Genomic DNA, 19,404 nt, shown 5'->3' on the forward strand with positions numbered 1-19,404 from the left:
TTTAAAATATTGTTGAAAGTTACGGGATTCTGTCATTCCTTGCATCGTTGGTTTATGTCAATCTATTTATGTTTTGCGGAAATGTCTCAATGTTCCGGCAGGTGCACGCGCATGTTGTTATATGGCCAACTCAGCGTCTGATGCATCGGAAGTAGACGTTGTTTAGGCTACCGTTAAACGTATTATATCCATGATCCTAGCCATATGCCGTGTCGTGCACGTCATTTAGACGGCCATTCTAGCCTAGTACTGTCGCAAGGCCGTATAGTTGTGGATTCATGCATTGCTTTATGCCTGCAGCTGCTGCTCCTATCTACAGAACATTAGTGAGCACTGCTTTGATTTACAGTGGATATCAATCAGACGATCGTGGTATTGGTCGTTGGCCGCTACCAGGCGTCCGTGAACGCCGCCCCACTGATAATCACCATTGGCCGATAGGAAGAGATCGTGCCGTATGAGCATCCTCCATAGGCTTATCATCAGATCCTAGACAGTGGTAACAACTCCAGACAACATGCGTTGAGGTTCGCTAGTGAGTTGGTCGATCCGCTATCGTTGTTAAAGTTGGCTCCTGCCACCGAACATGCATTCGTTCTGTGGCAAGCCAACATGACAAGACCAAAGACGGCCAACAATAAAAAACGGGGTAAAAAAGAGAATGAGTAAGTAAATAGCGGAGGTATAGTCTACGGTACAGAAAGTCGTGCTTCGGTTTTAGACGAGCAAAATTATGTTGTGTTGGAAACGCAAAAATGCGCGTTTTTCTCTCTTACCGATGGCGAAAGTGATGCTGTGGTAGTGGCAGCAATAGTAACAGCAGCGGCAGTTGTCAACAATCCGCAATGTCAGCATCCCGAGGACAACTAACCATAGGCTGGCCCTTTTGCTTATTGACATCTTGGAGCCGCCGCGTGTTTGTTAGACCCCTCACAATAGCGGCGCACAAAGATTTGTAGAAGGAAAAAGGGAGAAACACGTACACACACGTATACGCTAGTCTCAGAAATCACCTTCGTGCTTTCGGTGATGATGCTATTGTGGGTTCAGTGTATCCATATGCATCATAGAAATGCAAATATTGTAGATGGAAAAAATAATGGATCGTAAAGTATACACCTTATGACTGGTTCTTAAGAGACCTGGAATCATCTAGGTATCTTGCAACATGAATTTTATAAAATTCACCACAATAACTCCGGCAAAAGAATATCATACAAATATGACCTCACGAAAGAATATTCATGCTTGACAATGTGCTGCAAGTCAAAGTATTCTATACAGATTTAAGCCTGTCATGGTCATCTTGCTGCTACTGGTTTGTTCCTGTCACATATCATGTCCCGTACGATCTAGAACTGGTTTTGTCTTTATTTACAAAAAAGCATTTTCGTTCCAAATCCAGATAAGAGCAAACGCGTTTGAAGAGCGTCGGTCGCTTGCTTTAGCACGTACTGCTACCGGAACTATTGGTAAGGAGCGTGAGGAAATTTAATGCGGTCTAATAAAAGTAATGCCCCCTCACTTGCCCTTTCTCTTTCTCTCGTTTATTCCTGGTTCACTTATGGCGATAGATCAGTACCAGTAGCTTAGCGGCATACTCTAAGCTATTCATAATAACGCGCTGATCTTCCGACCTTAGTGAACTGCCTAGATTTATTGTTTTGTCAAGAGGGCGACCCATGTTGTTTCCACTGGGCTTATAGGATAATTACTTCGTATATTTTAATGCAACTGAGTCCAGGGACGGTCCAGATCGAAGAATCATGCGGGAGTTGAATATTTGGGCAAATCGGGGCAAAAAATGCTCTGATACTTTGCCTTTCTCATACTCTATTTATATCGATATACTTGTTTTTGATAGATTTTCTTTTAAAGCATTCCGTCGGCTGGTCTTGTGAAGAAGTTTGACGGTGTCAATCATTTTACTGATGTTACAGTCTGTAGCAATGGCTTCTTCGAAAATTGTCTGCAGCGTCCATTGAGTTTATGCCTGATGGAAGAATTATAGCCATCTCCACTAAAGTTAAGTGAAGTAAGTGTATCAAATGCCAATAGCATTGAAGTAAGCTAAAAAATGATTTTTCGAGTTGAGGGAATTCCCTCACGTAATGACTTAAAGGAGCAATGAAAAGGCCCGTACAGACTATCCTGCTTGCTTTGGCTGGATGCCCGTGTGCTAGTTGTAAGCAGGTGCACCAGATGGCGCCCTTGAAGGTTTCTATGAAAATCCAAAAGCGGCAGTTGACTAGTAGTTGACGGTAGTTAGATGTTAAGCCTAAACAAGTCGACATTTGACTACATATTTAAACCCCATCGATGGAAAGTTTTAGCAAGTCAAATGCTCCTTGTAATATCGTCGGAATTAGTTTATGCTGGAAGACCTTAGTTTCTCTCAGAGGATGAAAAGCAATAATAGTGGAAGCTAGCCTAGTATAGGCCGACATTCATCTGCTAATAGCGTTCAATTTCTCTTTGTTGGACGACATAACGAAATGGGTGGCATATTTAGTTAAAAAAAAAAAAAGTTCTATCGCATTCTACGTTCGCTGCTCCTAATATGAAACTTATCTAATATTTGTAAAAGTATATCAAATATTGTTTTTAGTAATTAAAACTGTTGTCAGCGTAAGTATCGGCTTATTGTACCTTCGGACGAATGTTTCTATTCCATATTTTAGTCCAGCGTTTTTACTTGCTCGTATCTCAAGCCTGTTACTGCATTGCATCTTAATAACACTTCATTGACCTCGCGTGACAACAGAAATACAAATCGGCAAGCGTAATTTTAAATTATAATTTACGTTTCGTCTCGATGGCTAGCATCTTTGTATAAAGTTGTGCGATATATTCTCCATTTCAGCTTAGAGTTTTAGCTACAGGAACGTCTTAGCTCTTCTACGGTACTCCTTTACAAGTTTCGCTTTGTATTTCTATTTTAGAAATTAAATTGATGGAAGTTGATCCTGTTGTTTCTAGCAGCGCATCGATGGTGTCGGCGTACTCACAGTACTCGAGGACCGAGGCTAGTGTATGGGGAAAGATGAGAGTGTAACCAGGAGACCATACTCAGTTTATGATCACTGCCATAGAAACGTTTTTCGATAGATAGACAGCTATCGGGCTGTTGTCCAGTCAAATCTGGTACGGACGTTTTATTGGGCTATCTCGAAACCATCGTCTATTTGTCCAATTAGATGAAAACCTTTCGTTTATCTTGCCTCAGACTCCTCTGTTTGAAGCTGAGAGGCGTACTCAAGGTAACCGTCGTTTATTTTAGTTACCCTTTAGCCTGCTCACACGTGTATATACAAATAACCCGACAAGTTAACGGGCCGCCTTAACCTCCCTCTTTCACTGCAACCTGCGCACGCCGACGTCGGATAGTGCACGACTTTCGCACTATCCGCTCCTTATCGGTGTCTGCCCTCCATCCATCCATCAATCCAACATCGCCTGGGGTTTTCGCCTGGGCTTGTAGCGCTTGCTCTACGTCCGCCCGTCAATTCAGTTCTATTCGTGTTTCCGTTAAGTCTGAGACCGACAGCAGTCTACAGAGAGAAGCGCCGCCACTGTCGCTGACTTCCTTTTGCTGTCGTACGAGTTTTTGCCCTATTCTTCCCTGCTCAGCGTTTAGCTGCGTCTAATCTGCACTACCAGCTGCGCGCTCACTAGCGCAAAGAATTAAATATTTTCTAAAATCTCGGCTAGCGGCATCATTCTCGTAATTCTGGCAGCTGCTTCCAGTTCAGGCTGGAGCACTGGTCGAACCATGGCAGAAGCCAAATTTTGTCCGAAACAAGAATTCTATGCAGTTCGATATGCATTCAAGGTGATCCTTTCGAATTTTACACCTCACCGAAAAGCGTCATCGTACATGTGTAGATCTTTTTGAGAAATACAAAAAAAACGTGTGTATGTGCCTTAGGTCGAATGACGTTAGTGATTTTCTCGGCACTACTCAATCACTTATGGTAGCTTGCTACTTGTGCACCTGTCAGTTGCTATCTATGGACTGTATCAGGATTCATAATCTCTTTTGATTTAAACTGTAGTACGTCTTCTTATGAGCTACATAGTGTGCGTTTACCGCTTGCTCTCTGTCGACATAAAAAGATCGAGACGATACAGAGGCAGTTGAATTCTTCACGGTCGTTTTACGTTCCCCTGCTTGCCATCCAACATGAATTATCTTCTCGAAATCGCTAACCAATTCTAAAGTTAGCTGCTGCCACACTGCCCACACTTCATCTCTAGGCTGACAACACGTCCATGTTGTCTAAATGTCGACAGTTCCTGCTACTACTGTTGCAGTAGTCAATTCATGCTGGACCAATGCACGTGTGTATGCCATTGAACGATGGGCACGGACGATTCCGTTGATCCTCATCGTGGCCGGTGTTATCGTTGTTCAATTCTATTCTACGTGCGACAAAATAGAGTAACCCTATCTGCGGCTCGGTAGCCAAAGTATGAAGAATCCGTAATTAGATCTCTGCTGCCATAACAGCAAGTTTATTAATTTTGTATAATCTAAGCGGTTACCCAATGTTCAATCGGTGTGCCAGGAGTACCTGGTGCCAGGGTTTTTAAATGGCGCTGGATATTGTCAGACAGACTCCAGACGTTTCGACAGGGGGAGATGCGGCTAAGAAGATGAACTGACCAAGCCATGTGGTCCTCTATCATTTTCGTTCTTGGAAAACAGTGCAAACAGGTATCTCTAATTATCATTATTGCTAAGGATTTAGCCGCTACTGTCGCTGCCCCAGCTGTATGTGATCTTTCGACCTTTAAGGCACACTGCCACCCACCAAACAGCTCCTAGATTACCTGAGTGCTTACGACATCGTCTACTCGATAATGCTAATCTTACGATATATATATATATATATACTGTAAAGAGATTTTTTGATGTTGTAGCGAAAGAGTGCGCCCGAAAGCTGATCAGCCGTGTATTTAAGGTTTATTACATATACCATGGCTAGATATGATCGAAATGATGATGATCTTTGATTTGGTGCGAAATGGACGGATTGTCTGGGTCTGGTACAAATCAAGAGGCCATAGTTGGAGCGTGTTTCATGCGTACAATTTCTAGGTAAGCGTACGCGTCCAATTCGGTTATCAGATATGTGATGAGGAGCATGGCAATGTTTTGAATTGACTGTTTTCCAGTATTATCCTCGTTAGTCAATGTGCATAGCGTGTAGACACACCACGTACGTTCTGCTGTTCGATTCCGACAATATAGGAATATCCGATACAGGTGGGTCGTATCTTCGTCACGCTAAAAAATAACCATACCACTAATTAGTATCGGATAATCAGCTAGTGACGACACACCCAATCGCGTTTATCTTCTCTTCAGTCCGCCCGTACGTATTTTTGTTCGTCCTTAATCCCATCGGCAATAATCAGATTTTTCCGCGAAATAGCAAATCATCATCATCGAACAGTCACTGCTACACCGAATATGCTACCCTGATCCTAATCTATGGCTTTGAGGAGATATCGAACGCACACATAAGTTCACCATTATAAGATTATGGACCGAACTATGTGCTAGAAGATAATGATATTAAGACAGCATCCTGTCGCGCTTATCCAAATATATATCTATATAATTCTGTTCAATGTCTCCTTAAAGCCATAGATTAGGAGCAGGGTAGCATATTCGGTGTAGCAGTGACCGTTCGATGATGATTTGCTATTCCGCGTAAAAATCCGGTTATTGCCAACAAAAATAGGCGCGGGCGCAATGAAAAGGGAATCGACAAGTGAACGGTATGTCGTCATTAACTGATTATCCCATATCGACTACAAATAACAGCTGTGTTAAAAATACAACCCATCTGTATCTGGTATTCTTACGTTGTCTCCGTTAACATAGATTTGCCTTAAACAGCAGAATATGTGTTTATGTGCTCAATTCGATTGAGGCCTGCCAATATATGTGTGTATGTATGTCTTGTATGGCGCAATCAATACCTCAATACGGATTGAGTGTCTAACAGAGTGCACTTCTGGGTTCGGAAAGGCTGTGTACCCACTAAGGACGGAAGCAGAGCAGCTACAAGGGAAGGGAGACGATCGAAAAGCTTGCATATTGGCTAAGTCCACTAATAGCAAATTATGTTATTCGATGGCTTAATGGGGGTGCATCTGGTACTGCACCCGCAGAGCTTGCTATGAGAGTCGTCTATGGAACATAATAGTGCACCCTGGCCTCATGTGCATTACTCCAGAAGTGATTTGACGGTAGCGGATGCCGGCAGAAGGCAAAGCGGCAGAATTGGCTTGGGAGTTGCCAAACGCTGATGAAAGGCGGTGTCAGGAGCTAATTGCCCAACTGTTCTATGAATGACGATTACGTACAGGTGTGCGTATATATCCACAAGAAGTATGGTGGAAAAAACTTAAATTGCGTTTTCATGAAACGTCCTGCCCTCTGACCGGCAGTGCTAATGCTAAATGTAACCTGTGGTCGGGCCAAGCATGATGGCTTGTACAGTTATAGACAATCCGGTATACGTCTACTTTCTGCGATTCGACGAAAGGGATCCTGGGAACGGGATGCAAAATGCTTTACTTGTGTGTGTTCGCACTTGCAGCAAGTGTCAACTGGCTAATATGCAGGCAAAGAGAAGACGACGCTGAAAAGCGGCTCTTGAATGGGCTGGCAGACTGCTCGAATGGGGGGTGAAGAGGGAAACACTTGTTGGTTCATTACACTGGAAGGTACATTATACGCGTCTTGCCTTGGACAAGTTCGCCCAAAAGAACCACACCCAAGAAGATTGGGTGTGGTACTGTTTCGTATATCGATGTTCGTATACTAGAGGAGGGGCAATAGTGGAGGCAGAAATGCGAGCGAAGCTACATATTTGTAAAGAAGTAAGGGGACGAGCGATAGTCTACCGTCAAAATGCGAGTCGCTTACGTAAAACAAACATTGAAGGTGGTCACAGACAAGATAGATACCTTTAGGAGTTTCCCATATCGAAGCTCCCATACATAATTGCTGGTTGTGTGCGCTTATACGTAATCAAATCCGCTTTATCTGAAATTCTCGTACATTTGATGACAATAATGATCATAAAAAACGACTGTAACATTGAAGATGTGTTTATACAATCTTTAGCATAATCCCCTTGTCCTTTCACGAACTTGTATACCTAGAAAAAATAACCACCTAGCTCCAAAGAGTCTTCAAAGTCGACGCAGCTCATCGATCCTGGCTGTTTGATTTTAGCAATTTCGAACGTACCAATTTCTTGCCTCTGCACCGTTTGTCCTGTAGCAATCCAGGTTTAGATGCGCGTACAGCATACGGCGTGAAAGGATGCACACGGCAATACAAACGTACAAAGCTGACAACGATTAGACAGACTCATTTCTCTATTTGACATACGTGCACGTCAGCGTGTCTTATCAGATGTATTCTTAACCTTTCGGTCCCACTAACAGCATCAGCATCAGCAGCAGCAAGAGGAACAGAAACAGGAACACCGTTAGCGTCACGTTGCAAGCTAATACCCCCTTTAGCTTTCTCTAAACCTCGAATACGTTGAATGGGGTAGCTATGCTCTTACTATTCATTGTGAAGTTTTTGTTTCTATGGCTTTACGATTCACACTAATCGCTAGGACGCTCCTATTTCAGTGGCGTCGGTCCTATAAGACCAGGGTATGCCTGTACGAACCTATTCTAGGGCTGTGTGATTGTCAGCACAGCTTGAAGTTACCATAAAAGCTACGTTTTTCACTGACATACCCCACAGCTTCATAATATCGTTCAATCACTACCACCTACCGTGTGGTACGAAAATAACACCAGACATTTATCGAAATAGATGTCAATTTGTTTTCTCTGTTAATAGACTACCTGAAACTTTGCACATGTCTATCACACATGTTAGTGTACATATGTACATGTACTTTTAGCGACAGCAACAATCGTGCCTTTGTCATTATTAGCTGGCGCGTTCTACTTTTCATTTTAGGCACTTTGAATGGCCAGTAAAAAGAAGGTGGTAGTTTCATTGAGGCTCGGGGTGTGGAGAGCGGCATGGGCGGTAGCTGTGAAATAAAGGCAAGTGAAGCCGTATTGGGTCATATGGATGTCACGTCAACGCTGCTGGGATGCGGCTAGGGACCGGTCTCTATGGACTTACCTGCTTTTATTTGCAGACCATTCATGTGCAAGCCCCAACGTCGAGACATATAGTCCACGCTTGACACGCTGTCACCTTCTTTGTTTTGCTAGGGATATACCTTTAACGTGACGCATTTACTTGCAAAGTTGTTTTCATTACATGTATTCGTTAGTTCGTTCTCTAATCACGGTCGCTATTCACGCGACGGGGCTACATGATGCGAATGCAAATCGTTCGCTCGAGTCAAACTGGCTAATGCGAACACTGATTTACGTAACGGAGGTGGGCGGCTGATCTTCGAACGGAGGGGCAAATGTTCAAAACGAATCCAAATTCATTCACAAAAGGGCTGAAGCACTTTGCTAGCGATTATGACATAGCACGACCCACAAGGGACCGCGTGAATGAAAAGAAGATATCATATCGAACCCGAACCAAAACAAAATCTGCAGCTACACGTGCGTCTTGCATGGGTCGTGCATAATGAAGCAATAGCGAGGTGATGACTTAGCGAAATGTCTTCCTGTATGCACAGGATGGTATCACTAGAATCCTATTGTCTTCACACATACCCTTCACACACTGCATTCAGTGTCTACGGGTATCGCATAGTAGATGGGTACGTAGAGGTGATTGGTACCGACAGACAGAATCCTCTACATACATTTGTGTACGTAACAATGGCTACGAGGTGAAAAGTATCGGACTCATACTCTTATCACGTTAACAATGGATATGCCCGTTATTTTATTATTGGACAAGTGAGTCGATGTTCTTTAGCTAGTTGCATTCTATATTTTGCCTGGTGTTCCGTCGCGCTACTGAACAGTGTTTAAGGTAAGTAGTCGTAGCGGGGTCTGACCGTTGTTTCCACCTTAATATGTATGACAGTATCCAAAGCCCGATAACTATCATCACGATCTACCAGTAAAATGGATAAGTTATCTTTACGGAACTGGTTCGCGCTTCGAGGTTGCATCAGTTCAGATAATTTTATGCATAGTGTAACTAGCCCGACTCAAGGGCCAATAGTAATTTTTATTGAAAATACTTATACGTATGGTTTTATAAAAATATCGGTGAAAATTTGAAGCCCCAATGAGTGCTGGAACACTTTGTAAAATGATGAATAAGACAATAGTGCAAAACCATGAACTTGGTGGTGACAAATCTGTGTAAAGTATTTTACGTTTGACCTTGAGCTATGTTGATCGGGATCTGTCAATGACCATATATGCATCTATTGGAACATTATATTAAGCTATTACAGGTGCATCTGGCGTACTTTTGAATTAAATAAATTTTTTAAGTAGTTAGACTAGGAGAATGTTATTTTTTATAATGCGTTAGAGACGCCCTTTTTATCTTTTTGTGTGTCAGAAAACAAGAAAAACCTCTTACGTTCGCTTAGCCATTCTTCAAACCTTTAAAAAGATCTAATAGCAGGTGCTTTTACCTCATTTTGATGCATATCCCTTGCCACTCATTAATGCTTCATCTATATACATATTAAACACGTTAAAAGGGCAATGGAGGGGCGAAAATAGTGAGAATCACAGCAGAATACGAGCCTCGAGCGGTAGCTGCGATATCTGTCTCAACGTATTCCGTTTATTTGTCCATCAAAGAAATGCGTAGGCCAAACTCTATTTAATCTGTACTCTCTTCGACTGTACGGTCAGACATTATTCTTTTAGTGATCACTATTCGACAAATTTATGGTGGCGGACCTGTTAGAAGTCGTCTATGTGCGTGCGGTTACAAATGAAAAGGAAGAGCTTCATCCTTGCGTGACTCTGCCGATACTACCGAATCATAGTAGCTGATAGAAAGATAGTCCAGATAAGGAACTATAATAATTCTTTTTAACACGTTACTTCAATTGTAATGATATTCCAACATCGTTCGTAAAAGGATAATCATTGGAATTACTATTACTCCCATAGTAAATGATGAGGACACAACGACCGTAGAGTTGTCGTCGTCCCATCGATTTTTTATACCTGTGGCTGTTGATTTGACTACCATTTTGAGCGCTTGAACCACATTGCGTGATGAGATGAAGGTGGCATGGGGCCGCTTCCGAAATTTTTCACTGACGAAGACGGCGATACTTCTAAGTCTAGAGCTCAATCCTTTGGACACGTGTCGCTCATATACTTCCGGGTTTTACCATGACTATTGTATGCTGACGTTTGTCTCGCTGAGCACTTGTGCAGCACCCCTTACATTTGACTGCATCTTTTTTTATCAGTACGGAGGGTTAGGAGGGTTAGCTTCAGAGGGTTATCAGGCGGAGCCGCTAACCCTCGAAGTGCTTTGGAGTACAGTCATGCTTGTAACGGATATCCGAGACTTGGTAGGCCTGTTTCTTTTTCTTGGCTTCAAGGGAGTGGGGCCTATGCAGGTGCCACTCTGTTACCAAGCCCACAGGCGAAAAAAGAGCGTCTTTAGGAAACGCCAGTGGATCTAGCGAAAACCCCTTAATTTACGTCGTCTATCGAGGGAAAACCTCGCGCTGGCAAGAGTGGGTTACTCGTCACGTACAAAAGGCGTTTATTTCAATTATATATAGTACATTTAAATTATTAAATAGTGGCCTTTATTTGCGTCCAAGAATTTTTGAATAGCTCTGTCAACTTATTGAATGTAACCTTAATTGTATAGAGTAAATGGAATAATGAATAATATCTGAAAACTTATTTGCGTAAACAGGTTTTAGCAGCACTAAAGCATGGAACTGACTACTTTGGATCCGATGCTTCAACGCGTTGGTGAAGTAGCAATATGCCTGATTTCTTCATAATTGATTCTTAGACCTAAATATTTAATTATTTATATATATTACTGATTTCTCCGCATCCTACCTTCCTCCGTCTCTTTTCACTCTGTATATTGGATCTTATTGTTTCAGCTATTGTTTTTTCAATTTTTTATATATCTTTATCGAGGCCTCATTGTGTAGGTGTGTCCTCACTTAATTGGTGGTACAAGCTAGCATACCCAACCCATGTCGCGGGTTTTAAGCTCCCGCCGCTTCCAAAATATTCGAGTCATCGCGTGACTGATGTAAAAGACCATATTTCATTCAATTATAAGTATTGATGCCCGAGTGTTGACACGAAGAATGGGAGTATATATGCTCTGCTGCATAATCAAGTAAGCAATAGCGTAAACTTAGCTAGATATTTATCAAATACATTATTAAAACTGATGGTTATGGCGTTCTTGTATGTTGGAGAAGCTGTGATATTTTATTCAATAGAACGGTTGAAAGAGGCAAAAGAAACCTAGGTAAACATGCTTAAGGGTTTGTGGCAGTGCAACTCGATCCAAACTGTTATCGAAAATGAGCTTCTGAAATGGCTTGTCCCTAAGGGTCATTCATTGTTAACGCTAGGTGAGCTTTTTGATTTCCTGCCGTAAGTTGGTCTCAGTTCTTCAAGACCTAGATTGTCCATCTGATTGTCGGCCGGCTCAGAACGGGGCCCAATTGAAGTCAATGAAATCTTGTTTACAAAGCCTGTACTTCAATGACAGTTAGAATACGTTCGCAATCCATTATTTGGTCATTTCATGCAATAAGGCTATGTTCTGGTCTTTTCCTATTTTCTAAAGTTGCTAAGAGACCATTTTCGCGCATTACGGACCGGTCATATAGCCTGGAATTTCAAAATGCCTACAGCAGCCTTTCGAAAATTGAGATCGAATAATTTTAGTAGAGTAGGCACTTCATAAGCAATAAAGCTTATTCAGTTTCGAAAGCCTTAACTACACCTTTTTCAATTTGGTTCCTGGACCCTTTTGCTCCAAACGATATTCGAACCGAGGCGCCTTTTCGACGACAAGCGCCTATACATGTGTATATATGGAGCAAGCCTACATAGGCTATCGGAGAACAGTTGTGCTGTGTGAACATTTGTTTAACTGTGTCTCGGAGCATTTGAATAACCGACGTTATTGACAAATAAATTATTGTTAATAATGGTTTCGTTGATTTTTGTTAGCACTAAATGCAGTTATCCTATCGATAATGCTTATATCTCGATTGTGTTTCCCGGTCATCTGGAATCTAACCTAGGTATAGTAGGGCTGTCTTGTCATGCGCGGTCCCGATCCATCTTTCTGGATGACGGTTTTTGTTGGTGTGATATGGACTGCCATCACACGCTGTGATGATCTATGAGTTTGTCTATGTGAATTTGTGTGTATGTACGTGTGCAATTAGGATAGACAAATGGCTGTCGCGCGTACCGATTCCTGCATATTGTTACTGTCAGATACAAACATATGCTGCGCAAATGTTTGATATCAAGGTAGGTTGATAGGTGCTATTGATGCAGCTAGTCGACAAGGTGGCGCTAACAGGGAATGATCTAACTGCTCTTTGAGAGGAGTTACCAAGTCCGCGGCAAGTTCCGCGTTCGTTCTCGTATCGCTAATGAGCTGTTCTGAATTGCACTACGACAAACTTGACATTTACGAGGCGCCTATAAAATCGGCGGGGGCCGCTGCTTTCCAGCGGGCGCTTGCCCGACCGCCTACCCTAGCCATAAAATCCAACGTCACTCCATCGGCAGCAACGGTAACAGCAGCTGCTGTGACAACGAGTGCCATTTGCGGCGCAGACGCGAATATTTCAGAAGTGGTCCCCGAACGATGATAATGTTGCATGATAGGTACTAACATCTGAGATCACCATGTATAGCAATAGAACAGATTAGTGTTTTGTTACTCGTAAATTGGTCGCACGGGTAGCGAGTGGTCAGTCAGTGCGCGCTTTAGACAGACGGATTTAGATAGCGATAAATGTGTAACGCCAGATACGGGTTATTTATGCTACCTGACGCCGTACTGACGAGAAAACGCTCATGCGACATTTGAGGTAAACTATTACCACTGAACTCGGGACACTGGGGTGAATTTTCCCACTATGTACTTTCTGTACGGTGGCAATACATGATTTATATTAGGGTAAGGTTTCGTGCCAAGTAGCAATCACCTTTTAGTAAGGACAGTGGTCGCAGTTATTATTCGATAAAAGACATAGCATACGTTTGCTAGTTACTTGTGACCAGCGAGAAACCTGGTAATGGCCAGTGTGCTAGTTTGGAGTTGGCTGTCCGTAATATTGTTAGTACGAAGAAAACGGTTGCAAAGCACTTCGCTGTGGTAACAGGAATCGCTTGTATACGTAGCACTTTAACGGAAGCCAATGGCATACCGACATTTCGGCAACCTAACCGTTCCTTACGCGGTGACAAAGCGACGAGGGGCAAAGCTGACCTAGGTAAGAAAGACGTGCTGGAGTAGGATCAGGTTCAACCTGTTCCGGCTAAGCAGAAGGACCGATCCCCGCCTGCTGTTACGTTACCGCTGCGCGTCGCATCCTAGCAGTGTTAAAAAGAGAGATTCTAGTGCATCTCAACTGCAATAAGATCGGCTGACAAAGCGGCCAAGCGGCCTATGACTGCCAAAGGCAATTGCAGTACTTGTAGCTTCATCATAGGTGCAACGAGTAGTGCGACCCTACTAGTATTAAGTGTCTTCAGAAAGTTCGACTGGTGGGATTTTAGCTGAAAGCTGCAGTCGAAGCTCAGAGGAAGACCTCTGTGAACGCGAGCACACATAGGAGATAATGTGGGGAATCGTACGTCCAGAAACAAGAACAAGTCCTGCAACGAAGAACTGCTAAAGTCGAATGTAAATTGCCACTTCCCACAATTTAGCTTAGAAGTAGGTACTTGTGCACATCAATGGAATGGGAAATGAGAAAAAGCCTTCTTCGAGGCTTTGTCAGCCGCTGGTTTTTATGCAATTAAAAAGTAGGTGTTTCCACGCAGTGAAAACCCTCTTGACTTGAGCACAGAAGGAATACGCTTTATAAAGAGCCGTTAATATTATAGTGCTACAAAAAGCTCTTTCAATTACTCTGCTCTATAAGTAATCCACTGCGACACTTCATGGCTTTTCTTATACAAATGACACGTCGATAACCCTAGCTTACGTGGACTAGAACACATTTACAGTTCGGCTACGTCGTTTTTACATCTCTCAAAAAAGATAAGAACACATACGGGTTCTGTGTACACTGATTATTTAGTGCGTATCAGAAGATAGCGCGAAATTGACAAGCTGAAACAGATAACAACGTGCCATGATACGCTTCGATGGCTACACGTTAAACAATGCTGGACAAAGACCCAATCAGAATATATATACTTCTAAAATGCCGCTAAATTAGCGTCATCTAACAATAGGATCATTTGCATACGCTTGCTTAGGTCTCTACTCTAAGCTAGTATGAATCTAGCGAAAGTCGAATTTTTCAACAGGCACCCATCCTATGGAGACAGTGGAAAAAGTTATCCTGTGTGCCCTTTGTAGGTATGCAGAAATCGGTGATAGCGTTACCTAAGTGAGCCATTATTAATTTTCGCACACATTGTCGCTATCGTTCTAAGGAATTGTTTTTATTGACAAACCGTCAAGAAACGAAAAGCGTAGCTTCGCGCAAATCATTCAGTTGAGAATAATTTTCGAATGTATACGTACTCGTAACTCGGATTATTGAAATATCATTGATATCGTACGTTGTGCCGTATCCTTTACCGTTCAATTCGCTATAAACCGCGACACGCTCTACCCTATCGGTATAAAAAAGCAAGTGATTTTTGTTGACGTGCATTCATTCCGCTCTCTCCACATTGTTGTCTGTATGTTGCACGCTGGCGTACCATATGCTAGTGCATTAGATACTTATGACACAATAGCTGCACACGGATAACAGACCTGTCATCTAGTTACTTAACGCTGTTAATAGCAATTGCAGCGCAAAAGGTTGAAGACCTCTAACAATATCGTGCACGCATCTCGAGAAACCTCCTCCTTTTGGTCTATGCCCCAGAATGGAGCAACGTGGAGCTCGCGTTGTCCGCTTTATGCACCATACACTTGAACTATCTGTTCCGTTTTCGCATGGCACGTGAGTATAGCTCAGCTTAGAGACTTTTGTTAGAAGTCGGCAAAAGTTTTCGACGCAAATAAGCCCGCAGTCGTAGAAACTATAAAAAGATATTTGTCCTTCAGATGTGTGCGATGAGTGTTTTAGGTAAACCCATTTAAACGTTGCTCCCGGTACCGTTGCCTTTCAATCAAGGCGTTAGCGTGTGTTTAAAGAACTTTTTTTCTGGAAACGCAAATCCTGTCATCGGAGTTGACAGGAACGCTGCAGGGCGCCGATCAGCCGGCTTAGCGCGTAGTTGTTATTTTTAAGGAAAACCTAGATATGAAAGAGGTTCAACGCCTACCGCATTACAACCTACTTCACTGGTGAGTGAGCCGTTTGGAATGTCTCATTTGAACGTGAGCTATTACATTAAAACTTTGTTCTAGTTTAGAATTGCCTGCGAATAGGTATTGGACTGAGAAGACATTATAAGATAACCCGAGCTATTTTCTTTCAGAAAGTGAGCTAGGATTTTTTTGATTCTACATCATGACATGGATACTAAAAGTAAAAAAAGAGCGTACTACCGTGCCAATCCTTCAGATTATAATCCAGCTGTTATGATTTTACGGTGCAAGGAATATATATATATGCACTACTTGGTAGAAGTAACACTTAAGACGTTCTTACTCACATTTCATTATGATGAGTAACCGTGTCGCATTGTGACTGCATGTTTATCGGGTCACCTTGTGTACAAACTATAGTACGCAATTGTAATTTAATAATAACAGTTGTTTCACATGATGAGAACTTAATTAGTACTTAACAAAGAAAAGGCTACAAACAAATAACAAAAATCCTATTTCTTACGCATTGGCCTAGAAGTAATCTCCATAAGAGCGATAGTATATAGCTCTCCCAGTGGATTCGACAAGGTATTAGAGATTTATTAGGAACAACTATCAACGATCATCTTTGACGCAAAAGAACGCCGTGCGCTGGACAATGAGCATAGAGCGTCTGGCGACTGTTTCGCCAGAGCAACAGATTTCGACTGTTGTGTGGTTGAAGTGAATCTTTAGTGCCAAGTAATCACTAGTCGCGGGTAGATGCGATTCTCGCACCATTGCTCGAGCTAGTACCAGCTACCATCATCTGTGTCGGTACGCTTGGCGCTAACTGTAAATCTGGTAAGCGTTTGCAACTATCCTTGCATCGGAACCAAACGTCTCCAAACACAAATCGACGACGATTTGAAATGTAGGCGCTTGACCGAAGTCACGCAATGCTTCTGTTCCGACTTCCCCCAATGCGAAGGGTACGGAAAAGCGGCCTGTCTATGGAGCGATTGCTCATTACGCAAAGTTACGTTCATGCACTTTGTTTTGGGTCGGTTTTTTATACTCAATAAACATGCGGTCGGTGAATTTAGATGCAGCATATGAAGAGCTCCGTAGGCCATGGGTGTGTAAGTATATGCGCGCGACCCGGCTGCGCTTGTCGCTTCTGTTGAATAGTGCTATCAGGCCTTGGCTGGCGTAACTAGTCCGATTCAGAAGGGAAACGTTTACTGCGCCCATATATATATATATATATATATATATATATATATGTATGGGACGTTCAGTATCGCGCTGTACAGATGAGAGACTCGCACGTTGTCGGAATATTATCCACTGATCTAACCGCCTCTGAAATGTTAGGTCATCTTCATTCATAGTACCGTCGAGGCCGCTGTGATATTCGGTAGACGGGCCGCACCGATTCACATTCATGGTATATTAGGGCGTGGAAGGTTGTCGGTTCGCCTGCTGGGTCTATTACGATCTTACAAATACTATTGGCGGCAATGCCTGAAACGCTCGAAGTAAATATGACCAGGAAGCAGTAAATATTCGACGGGAACCACCGTATAGGGCACGCAAGCATCTTCCGCGGAACTAATCTCGTTTGAGATAGGTACGTCGGAGCGGGTTTTACAATCGGGCCGACGTCGTGTAATCTATGGACGCACATACACTTGTTAATAATGAAGATATTGTGAAAATCCGGTTCGTACTAAGTGCACGCAGTTATGACATGTGTCATAGTAAAAATCCGTTGAATCGAACGAAGGATTTATATCGGCTTGAAAATGGTCCCTTGTCTTCAAGCCGTAAGTAGTAGAAGAAGTTTTGATGACATCTTTACAATTACTAGCCTTGTTTTATGTCGATCGAGAAGTCGAAGACTAAATTCTTGTTAGTATCGAGTATTCGAGGTTTGTAGCTCGTGCCTCGGTTTTGTAGGCTACCGATTTCTGATGGGACTATTTGATAGAACTAGGACGAACTTAAATAAGTAATTGCAAGAGGCAAGTACAGAAATCTCGTAAGGCTTTCCAAGCACATCTTGATATGTAAGGTCAATTATTCACGAAGCTCCCAAATGTCTCCGCTAAGCCAAGTCTTTCGCTGCTGCCCTTTGGCCTTGCAAGATTGATCCAAGTGCCCGGACTTGCCGAAGTCATTTCAGGCATATTTAGGTCATTCAGTAGAACCTCATGGTGCATTGCACACCAACGATTATTTAACGGGTCTTTGAATAAATCAGTGACATCGTGTGCACAAGATAGATGCATCGGTGGCATTCTTATTGTTGTATTAAATTATTATATTGGGTACCCAGATTTATTCTGAGCCTATTCTACTTATCTTTGTAAAAAGCTTAAAATGACACATATTTAATTTAAATTAGGCAACAGGTAACTGTTCGTGTTAATGACGCTCTACAAACTGTTCACGGTTTTAGGACAAAAATCTTATTCTTGTTTATACTTAATCATTGCTGAATCCTGATAAATTGTTTCAGATACACATGTTGAATTTGCTTAGCGTCAGCTGGGATTTCTCCTATGGTAATTATCGGACCAGACGTATCCAACGTTAATTATGACCTTCATTAATGCCTCAGTGCTAGTCGGGGTATAGTACTTGCTTTTGTCCGTAATATTAAACCACGTTCGGGCTAGCAGTGTAATCCAAGCGAGGGTAGGTCGGGTAAGTTAAATGTTTTTCTTACCCATTGTTGACCTCTCGTTTAATGGCCTGTCCTTATTTCCTGTTACAGGTAAATTTTGGCTGCCTTCTGGCTGCTGGTCGGGGCAGCACTGACGTGATGCTACCTAGAGGCGTCGTTGAACACCGCCCTTCCCGGCTGCAGCCTCTTTCCCCCAGTTCAAGAGTGGAACGACAGCTTAACAAAGAACCTTTACAAAGACAGCAGTGTCCAAATCCCTATAGCGACATCAGGACTACGAAGATTCCGCTTGCGCGGCTCTCACGATGAGTATCGGAATGTTGCTTAAGAAAAAGAAGTACCGTTTTTTGGTCGATTGCACCATCGAAGAGTTGACGGCTGTGCCATACGTCAATGCCATTCTTTTCGCCAAGCTGCGCCTCCTCGAAGGAGGCACATTTACCGAGGAAAGTCCGAGACTCGAGGTTTCCGACCATTCCGTAAGGTTAGTAGTAACTAACGTTCTTCCTTTCTAATCTGTCATTATTACTATTATTATTATCATCATCATTATCGGTTTTTCTGCTAAGAGCCTTCGTATGCCTTCTGTACAAGAAAGTAATGCGAAAAAAGGTAGGTGAGCTTGTTTCATCTACGACATCGATGATGCGAATATGCAGATCCTCTAAAGGCAAAAGGGGTAGGGAAGTAGGCGTCGAACTTAGGGTCCAACGTAGCATGGCCATGTGTATAAAGTAAATCTCACGATTCAACCAAGCTTCTTTGGGTGGGGAGGGGGGGGACAGGCCGTTAAAGGCCGCTTGCTCAAAGCGGGAGAGTCTTACGGCCTGTTGTTCCATTAATTGGATATTGGCAAAACCGGCGAAAGGCCAGTGGTGCCTTTTGAGTCCTGTCAGCACGGCCTTGGATTGTCCGAAAGCAGGGGAATTTTTAGCAATTTCTTGTACGCACTTAGACAAGTAGTGCCGGCCTCCTCACATAATTACCCTTCAGCTTTACCGACTGTGAAAATTGTTTGTTACTGAAGCTACAGCTGCCGTTAAGCGAGTTTGTCGGGACCATTACCGTGGCCGCCACGTCACTTGTCTGAGGCGATTGCCTATTGCACGTGACGCTTAAGAGGATTTTTCACTCTTTGTGTTTCAGCCACCCGTATCCTTCGGATTGTTGGAAGGGGCTGTGCAATTTAATCAAACAAGAGATTGCTTTTTTTTCGTTTAAGCCGTCTTTCGATAACCTCTTATGTGCTGCCAGCTTTATCTAGAACCTGCCTATA

The 19,404-nt window shown here is 42.8% G+C and overlaps 1 protein-coding gene across 26 annotated transcripts in view; it reads left to right on the top strand.

Moving 5' to 3' along the window:
* LOC111243171 (uncharacterized) overlaps window positions 1-19,404 on the top strand; it is a 59,528-nt gene that overhangs the window by 35,537 nt on the left and 4,587 nt on the right. For 24 of the 26 annotated variants that reach the window (XM_022788336.2, XM_022788342.2, XM_086983260.1 and 21 more), the window contains one exon: window positions 18,219-18,612. In XM_022788336.2, coding sequence (XP_022644071.1) covers window positions 18,434-18,612 — 179 coding nt within the window. In that variant the 5' untranslated portion in view covers window positions 18,219-18,433. Of the gene's footprint in view, window positions 1-15,247; window positions 15,491-17,960; window positions 18,007-18,218; window positions 18,613-19,404 lie in introns of those variants that run through there. The other 2 variants (XM_022788347.2, XM_022788349.2) reach the window with 2 other exon arrangements.

This window comes from Varroa destructor, unplaced genomic scaffold (assembly GCF_002443255.2).
Source record: "Varroa destructor unplaced genomic scaffold, Vdes_3.0 BEIS01000001.1, whole genome shotgun sequence".
NCBI classification, from domain to species: domain Eukaryota; kingdom Metazoa; phylum Arthropoda; class Arachnida; order Mesostigmata; family Varroidae; genus Varroa; species Varroa destructor.